Source organism: Chironomus tepperi, unplaced genomic scaffold, assembly GCF_022539635.2.
Source record: "Chironomus tepperi strain 1889 unplaced genomic scaffold, CSIRO-AGI_Ctep_v1 contig_100, whole genome shotgun sequence".
NCBI lineage: Eukaryota > Metazoa > Arthropoda > Insecta > Diptera > Chironomidae > Chironomus > Chironomus tepperi.
In genome coordinates, this window is record NW_027226222.1 from 48,672 (window position 1) to 58,579 (window position 9,908).

A 9,908-nucleotide genomic window follows, 5' to 3' on the forward strand; every position below is an offset into this window, starting at 1 on the left:
CAATAGGGAAATGTGAATTGAATTTTATTTTTAATTTCTCTCAGTGTTTTTTCAGTAAGAAAAATTGTTCATTTTACTTTTAAACAAACAAAAAGTAATAAGCAAGATAAGAGTGTGATATAAGAAGCACATTAATATCTTTTTAGCCAGACGAGTGGTCATAACCGTTAAATTTTATTGTAATTGATTTGAATACAGAGAAGAAATATTTAATGCACACTTTTGGGTTGTTTATTTGTAATAATTCTTCTTTATATCAACAATATTGCAAAATGTGCAAATTGAATAAAGGCATGGATCTGCATTTTTTTTAGTAACAGGGAAGAAATGTAGTTATTGACAATCCTTAATTGCTTTTGTCACATTTCATTAAAATATTAAATTCACAAATTAGCAGACACCTTCAGTATCGTACTTTTGGATAGTGTGTCTGTTTTTCTTAATGGTGTTAATTGAATTTTTATTTTATTGATGCAGAAATAAAATGTTTTTTGAGGAAACCTTATTATTTTCGTTGTTTGTTGTTCATTAGTTGAGAGGAACGCCGTACAATTTATTATTAATAAATTTCATTTAGCTTCTACCTTAACCAACATTATACACAGACTCTCCCTCTGTTAATTGTATCTTTATCAATGAAAATGCATTAAGATGATGCGAGGGAATTAATTATTTTTAGACTAAATTATGGTAATATTAATATACTTAAGCCAATCTGCTAGATGGAGGTTTATGACTTTTTACATGATATTATTAATTTTATACTTTGCAATTAAGAAACCAGATGCAAATTTAATTTACTTATTATCGTGTAATCACTGTGATTAGTCAGATGCAAATTTAATTTACTTATTATCGTGTAATCACTGTGATTAGTCTAAATGTAAATAAAATTAGCATTTAATTCATGTATTTAAAGCATCATTACATGTATAATTTCTTATTACAATATTATTTAAATTGAATTCAACATTGTAAAATATTTATTTTGTAACCGAGCACAGAAATTGCAATTTAAAATTGGAAATGGAATTATTGCGACTTGTTTCTTTAATTTTTTAGTGAAACATGATCCAATAACTGAAATTATTATAAATAATTTAAGTCACTAAAGAATTCAAGCTCTTTTAGGTACATATATTTGATATTTAAAATATTTTACTTGATAATTTATTTACAATCTTAATAAAATGTCCTTAAAAAGTAAAAATTGTATACAAAAAAACTATAATTCATAAATAATATATCAAAACTTGAAAAGCTGTACATAAATGCACTTTTGTAAAACTTATTTAAAAAAGAAGAAAATTTTCAGAAAAATAAAATATCTAATAAAAAAATTTGTTATTAAATGAAAATTTAAAATGTCTTTTACTTCTCTTCCTCTAAGCTATAAATATATATATATTTTTAATAGGTGAGCTATAAATTTAAGATGATTTCTTATAAAACATTGTATAAAATTACAGACTCTATAAATTATCCAAAGCTTTTCTATATATTACAAGTGTCAAGTTTCACATGGGATAGAAAGAAAGAGCATTGTGAGATAGATTTTGAGTTTATCATTTGATTAGACTTTTATAAACAATTTATTTACTCAAGATACCACAAAAATTTACATTTTCAGAGAATTTGCATTACTATTGTACATATTTGACTCAGAGGCTAAATATTGAATTGGTTCTTGTTATTTGGATATCTGATTTCTTTAACAGTTGTATTCGTTTTGAGTTTAGACCAGTAGTTAACAACCTGTGTGCCTCGACTCACATTTTTGGAAATGCCATGAACCATATGCCGTGTTTAATTTTGGCCGTAGCCTAACAGATGTGCCGCAAACAAAAAGGTCGTCCACAACTGCTTTAAACCTAATACATATTATAGCCAATAATCAGGTGAGTTTTTTGACTTTTAAAATTATGAGAAACTTAAAGAAATTCTCAAGATTTTTGGCTACTCGTTTAAAATTCTTTTTAAGGTTAGTTAAACATTTTGAAAAATGTAGCAGACCGATGACATTCCTAACAATTTAAAAATGTATTTTGTTAGAAATTTAATTAAAAATGGCATCTTTGATCCAAATTCCTAGTGCTGCTGATGAAAAATAATTGTTAATAATAGAATGTTTGTAGTAAGAGTAAATGCCATGTGGCCAATGATAAAAGACTGTACATAGCAAATAAATCTATTTATAAGAGATATTTACGAAGATATAAATATGAGCTGCTTTGTATTCCACCATTGTAATCGTCAATAACACATGTTTCATGCTTTTAATTCATTTTGTGACAGCGACGATGAAATTTTCTTGTGAAATAAAAGAAGAAAAATTCTTTTATGATTGCTATCATGAATTTATGAATTATTTTATATTTGTACGTTTACACAATATATAAAAGGGCATGAAGAATGACAAAACAACGAATGGTGAGCGGAATTCTTAAAATGACGGCAAAATTTTTTATGATATTTAAGAATTTTTCCTGCAATTGATGCTCCAATTTGTACAATAAGGTGAATTGTTACTGTGATGTCTTCATACTTAATAAATTCCTTAATTGATGTAGTAACAATTAAATTTTATTAAGGTTAATGAGTTCAAGTTCTCCATTCTAGTTCTTTGGAATTTAAAGTTGCGGAATTGTTTGAGTCGCAAATGCGAATAAAGATTACTTTTATTGAATGTTAAGTCCTTCTATATTATTATTTTATTCAAAAAACGTTCTAATTTCTATTTAATATCATTTATATTCTATTTGAATATTTAGCATATCTGATGATTGTAAACTGCAGTATTATCGGCATGTTTTGTCCAAAGATTTTTTACGAATAAGAATTTTAAATTCTAGACCATTTGTGGACAACCTGTGTGCCCACAAAAAACAAAAGGTTGCTGCACTGTTCTAGAAAAATCTACATCAATTTTCAAAGAATCATAATACATTCTGATGACCATAAAACAAATAATTGCGACAATAAAGGAACTTAGACTTGAGAAACTTAAAGATCATTTTGTGGTCGTTTTGATGATAAATCACGTTTACGAATTTCCAGCTAAAAGGTACATTTTATATGCTTTAATTCCTGATAAATGATTTGAACGTGACGCTGATGTTGGACATGTTAATTCTTCTCACACACATTTTTGAATATTTCTTTTCGCACAAAGAGTGGATAATGTGATACTTACAGACTAGTTGGTTGGTCGAGTTGTATAAAAGAAAGACACACTCGATCTACATGAAGGCACATTGAATTTATGGCAGTTGAAATATTATTTTATTCTTAAAAATTCCTCCATTCGTATCCATTTCTGTAGTTTCTTCTCTTCTTATGAATAATCATTGCTAGTGCAAATATTTTTACTCTTGCATAAAGAAGTATATCCAACACACATAAATTGTATGAAAATTACTTCATTAATGTAAAATGCCACATTATATAGGTAGCTATATTTTCCTATTATTAATTTAATTAATTAACGAATGAATAAATTTCTTTCGAAACTAGACAGGATTACACTTGTGTAGTCTCGCAATTTATTTAGACTAGGTTTTACACATGGTTTCATTTTTGAGCGTGTTTTTCGACATTATAATGTTTATTTAATTCAAGTCTCTTGATGTTAGTTCCAGTGATGTTTATTATGATAACGTCTAGCCCGAGTGACACAAATGTACACTAAATGGAAGACTCCTAAATTTGGAAACCCGTTGGACGCTCTCTTAATAAAGATATTTAGTGAAACCTTTAAATTTCCATGTCGGACCTTTCTTCGTTTGTGTCGCTGGAGTATGAAACCAAATGTCGGGTAAGAAATTTACAAAATGAAGATTCTCAATATCAATGAAAAATAAAAGAAATTGCCTTCACAGATCAACATCCACATTGATAAAATTGTGTAATAAATTACAGACTGAATGTATTCTCCAGAACAAGTGGAAGCTTCATGCTTGGTTGAAGAAAATCGATATTCAGAACCCTCTTGCACACATCTACAATAAATTCTCTTTATCATGCTTAAAGTTTGTTGTACGAAGGAACAATCAAATTAACATCGATTTCTCTTTCTTGCTTCCTCTCAGTTCTCCCCTTTGACATTACAACAACCCCAAAAAAAATTCACTCTATTTTTGAAATGCGCATGGACGATAAAAGTCTCGATGGAGTATTTTGGAAGGAACATATACGGAACAAGGTATAAATGATACATTTTTCTTCAGCCATCGTTGTATTACAGTCATAGGAGATTAAGGTGTAATTGATGAGGCTCTTAAATTAATTAATCACACTCATTTAAATTTGCAGCAGTAGAATTTAAGATTAAAAGTCTTATGTTAATTTTGAGACATTTATTTGAGAATTTGTGTTCTCTCTTCCTTTAAATAATTTACTTTATTTTGTAACTGTTTCATGAATGAAAAAGTTTGTAATTTTCATAATTTTTAAATTGCAAATATTATATCCTCTCTATATAGAGTTGATAAAATAATATTTAGAAAAGGCTAGACTAGCGTAATACCTATTAATGAAATTTTTGTCGTATACTTTTGTTCTGTTGTCGTATACATGCAAAATAATCAATACTTTTTCTTCTTTGTTATCATATATGTCTTATGAATAATTCAACATATACACTAATTCAGCATCTCTCTGCTGTATTAATACTTACTATATCTCTACGTTTCTTTTTAAGCCTACTTTAACATAACTTTAAATTAAAAATTTAAATTAAAGCGAATCAAAGTAAAAAATCACATAAAATTTTAATTTTTTTGTCACAGGGATAGACTAAAACTTCAATTTCCTGCAAACTTATGTAAATTGAATTCAATCAGCATATCTATTTTAAGAATTGAAATACATAAAATCTTGTTTATAATTTCTCTAAAGCTCTGGTACTTGTCAACATCTCTCGTGACAAACGCCATACATGTTTCGATGCATTTTCTAAGGATGTCGGTGATTTACCTTTAAAAAGATCTAAACTTGGTAGGAAGTAATGTGGACAGCGACGACATTGCAAACATGAAATAAGTTGTAGAAAGATTCCATTGATTCGATCACCCAAGCAATTTTCATCCCACTCCATTTCTCGTGGATGTTTTTCACATTCATATAGTAAAAGAGTCTTTAAATGATAGGCTGTAATGGGATTGCCTGGCAAGTCAAGATGACGATCTCGAAGAGTTTTTAAGATACTTAAACAGCGTTTTCTGTAGGCGCCCTGAAGTAAACGGTTTTCAGCTTCATGGAATGATAAAATCTACCAAAACAAACATACATGTTAATGAAAATAATTTGCATTTCGAACTGTTTCATTTACCCAGCTATCGCCTTCCATGTTCGCATTTTTGCCTTGAAAAATCACACTTTCTTTCGACAGAAGATCAAAACCTTCCATTTTGACCTCTAAAAAATTGAGAGAATTAATTAGTTTTCAACAAATTGTCAAGTCATAACATATCTACCAGCTACGAGATTTGGATGAGGCCAAGGAATATTCATAATTGGCCAGTGTGATGCAGAGCGCGGCCAAATACCTGAACATTTAAATGCTGGTGTAATTTGCACAATATAACGTTCGCGAATTCTTAATTTAACATCAGATGTATCGGCAACCATCTTAACCAAATCACGATATTCACATTTATCGCATGCTTGTGCGACGAGTGTCTGAAAACGAGATCGAATTTTTCGTGCTGAAAGGTAGCCAGATGCTGTAATGAATTCAACCCATAATGACATTGATCGTTTTCGTCCATCACTGAGTTTTAAGACAGCACATCCAGGCAATGTTCCATCATCAACGAAATTAAAGACACCCATTTGATTGAGATATAAAACAATTTCAAATTCATTTGGCGATACAACATCAATTCCTTCATATCTGAAATATGTTCGACTTTAAGTGAGTTGAGCAATATCTAAACAAAACAAAAGTTCCTTATTTCTGCTTATTATTACCTGCCATTACATTCAGATAAGCTCGAAATGAATCTTGGCTCTTGCACTTCAACTTCCCTTAAGATGTCCTGTACAATTTGGCAAATTTCTCTGATTGTTTTATCAATAACTGACATTCGCGTTTGAACTCGCTCGACATAATACTTGTTAATTTGATAAATTATTTTCGATTGTTCTTCAATCATATGCGGTGGAACGAGCATTTTTATTTATTTTTTTTTGTTTGTTTATTTCACCGATTGTGACTGTCTACTTTCGTTTGGGTTTGTTTAATTTTTCTCGCTTTTATATTTCACTTCCGAAAAAACCTGTCAATGCAAATTTTGTCTGATAACTCTTTCAAAAAAATTCTTTTTTCCTAATTCTATTTTTCACTTTAAAAAATTTTTATGTTCTTATTTGACTTCACCTTTTCACTTTCCACTACTTCAATGTTGAATTTCCTAATAGCATAGAAGCTAGCAATGAAAATTTTTCCTTTTTCGTGTAGAGAAAAACTCTTGACGATGGCATTTTCTCATTCAACTACATTCAACGGAATTTTTCCGGCATGGTTTATACACTCACGCGCACACTACATCTGCTTGCTTGTGTGCGATGTCTAGAGGCGTTTCTAAAAATGCAAACCGTGAAATGTATGTGTTTCACGGCTCATGGTGTGAATAACCACTGATCAGTTTACTTATTTTTGTTATTTTTTATTTTCCTTTCATATTTTTGCTTTTAATTTGTAATTACTAATTTACAATTACATACATTGCAGTACGTCTTCCTTCATAGCTCTCATTTGTGAGTATAATAAGCATCAATGTCTATTAATTTCTACATTTTATTAATTTTTTATTATACCCGACATGTAATTTATCATCTTTTTAGAACGACTGAATTGGAAAGATGAAGTATATAGCACTGGAATTTCATATTAAACAATTTATGCCGCTTTTGTAAAAAATAAGATTCTCGTGTTAAAAAGACCAAAAACCAGAACATAAAATGAATTAAGTTAATGTGGTCGGGTACATGAATTTTTTGGTTAACATTTTTATTTAAATGTTGTTTCATGATGTTTTTGCCAAAAACATTGTAGGTCATTGTCATATGAACATTTATCTCATAATGATTTATGTTGAATAAATTGTTACACATGTGTTAATTCCTGAAAACCATCTGAAGATTTCACTAAAGTGGATTGTCCTCAATCTAGTCTTCAGTTTTCATATGCCTTTTCAGTTTTTTGAGGATACTGCAACATTTTAGGTTTTAGTTTAGAATATAACTCGTCCCTTTAGGATTATTAATTTCTCTATAACTATACTACCACTATTAAAATAACTCCAATTGTTGATCATTTCTGCCTATAGAGAGAATTATCGTTTTGCAGCGAACAGGTTGCCTACCACTGATTTAGATATTTTTAGTTCCTTCCTTTCCTAAAAATTAATCAAATTTTACACAAAAATCTTTTGCTTCTCAAATCTTGTGAACCCCATCAATTTAAATCTGCAACGTCATAGCTGAATGAATTTCAAAATTTTCTGAATTGTGAAAAATTGTTTTCTGCAACATGGATACTCCCAAACTAAAATCTAAATTTTTAAAAACAAAAATATTTTCGTCACAAAATAAAAATAATTTTTTTAATTTCATGCAATTTGCATTTATTTTTCCTCAAGTCATAGTCAGTCACACAGATTAATCGTGCCAAATGTCGCATTAAATTAACATTTCAAACCACATTTGACAAGATGAATAGAGATGGGAGGAAGAATAAAGAACGAAAGACAAGAATTAGAACAAAAAAAAAACTGAGAGATATTAATAATCATCAAAGAGCAAAGTAAGCACGACGACACTGTGTCATTTATAATTAAACATTTCCCATCAAATTTATAATCATAAAAACCTTTTCATGTGTGCACATATTTCTTCTAATTGCTTAATTAACTCTCTTCGCTGTTGAGTGTTCCTTATGCTCTTTTTTGGGAAATTTGTTTTCAATTACGATGAGTAGTACGAGTCAAACAGAAAGAAATATCAACTTACAGACAATTCGATGTCAACATACTACAAAACATGAATGACGGTTTGATGATTCAAACACGTGCTTTCACTTAATAATTAAATGGGACGTTGTAAGAATTAAACCTCAAACATATTTCTTACTCTTAACACATTAACATCCTGTTCATCGTCATATTCACATCAAGAAGTTTTACTTTGTGGACTAATGTTCTCTCTTCTTTTTGTTACTATGCAGATGCATTTTCATGTATCGTACTTTACTGAATGCTATCCACACAATGGCAATGAAATACGAAGAAGAGATTCTTGTGCACTGATTATGCGCAAAAACGTGTGAAGCAAGAACATTATCGTTTACTGTTCATCAATTAATGTTGTTGGTTTTTATGTCCTTTATGTACTACTATTGTCAACTGTCTATTGATCGACACTTTATGTTGCTGTCATTTCATTGATAAAAATACAAGATAAATGCTGTCCACACCTTTTATTCCAATGAGTGCCACTTACAATGTATGCACAGATCTAGGAGTTGTTACTTCCTTTCGTATGCTTTACAGACTTTCTGAAATAATTAAATAAATATCGTTAATGCTCTTTAAAGTAATTATATACTGACATCAATTACCTTAAGTGCATTTCATCACCATTTGGTATCATTTACTTTTCCTCTTAAAATTATCAGTTGAGTACAAAAAATATCGATGGATTACTACAAATTATGTCTGTTCCTTACATTAATAGTAATATAAAAATTACGAAGAAATCACTTCGGTCGAAAGCCAAACGTCATTGTGGTAATCTCATGCGGCTTATGAGAAAATAATTTATGTGTCATCAATTCTTCACATTTTCTTTTAATCCTATTTTAATCTCAAACATTATGGAGGATGAAACATTTCATGTAAGATTTAAGATGTTGAAAAATTTTGTTTCTTTTTCACACACTTATGGCATTTACTATTTGATTTATTATCAAGGATCAGTAACATAAACTTTAATCATAAATTTATTTAAAAATAAGAAAAATTGAAAATTTATCGAATATGCACAATGCTGAATGTTGATACTAATTGAAGTGATATGAATATTTGGAATCATCTCAAACATCTCCTTTCAGAATCCAAATATTCATTACAAAAATGCACTTTCGTCATTAATCAACACTCTAATTCAATTATAAATCAATTTATGTCTCTCTTTTGTGTTACTTACTGTGAGTGAAGATGAAAATTTCCAAATGTTTTTCATTCAAAGAAAAATCCATTAAAATGTATCCATTCCTTTATTTTCCACCAGAATACACAGTGAGACTCATAAAATTTTTGCTTCGTTGCCCTTTTGATGCACCCTCAAAAATTTTATTTAAGTGTCTAACAGGGGTTGAATGATTTAGTAATCTGGTAGCGGAAGGATGCTGTTTATGTATAAAATTATAATAGACACCACAACAATGAATCTAGTTAGATTGTGATAAGGCAGAAATCGACAAATAAACATCACACCCACTCATACGGAAATCATGATGATGCATATCACGTGAAAATTTTATTGGATTTAGGTATTCATAATTTGTTTAGTGGAATTGCTTGCTGTTTTCATAACGTTTTGTCCAATTTTATTTTGCTTTATAACAATAAACTTATTTTATTAAAGGTAAATCAACTTGCTTTAGGTGTTGAAATGGGTGAAAAAATATACAGGAGTCTATTATTGTAACACTTTGTATTTTTCCCAGCATGTCTCTTTTCTATCACAGTCATTAGATTTTTCTTTGTGTTAAAAATTACATCTATAGATTTTTGTTACTTTGTCCATAAGGAACTGAATTTTTGATAAATGTCAAATTAGCACGATGAAAATGAGATTGATTATTGTGTGTCATGCGACATTGCGGTGCTTATTTTTTCCTTGGA

The 9,908-nt window shown here is 29.4% G+C and overlaps 1 protein-coding gene across 2 annotated transcripts; it reads right to left on the bottom strand.

The window, feature by feature from the left end:
* Positions 1-4,514: 4,514 nt before the first annotated feature.
* LOC139087241 (protein mab-21-like) lies at positions 4,515-6,365 on the bottom strand. 2 transcript variants are annotated; one of them, XM_070635996.1, is made up of 4 exons: positions 5,971-6,365; positions 5,475-5,893; positions 5,330-5,415; positions 4,515-5,269 (listed from the first exon to the last, which is right to left on the bottom strand). In XM_070635996.1, exons 1-4 carry the CDS (start codon positions 6,171-6,173, stop codon positions 4,880-4,882), a joined length of 1,098 nt encoding a protein of 365 aa, XP_070492097.1. In that variant the 5' UTR covers positions 6,174-6,365; the 3' UTR covers positions 4,515-4,879. The 2 variants fall into 2 exon arrangements, with proteins under 2 accessions (XP_070492097.1, XP_070492096.1); XM_070635995.1 differs by having other exon boundaries at positions 5,475-5,908.
* Between the last annotated feature and the right edge of the window lie 3,543 nt (positions 6,366-9,908).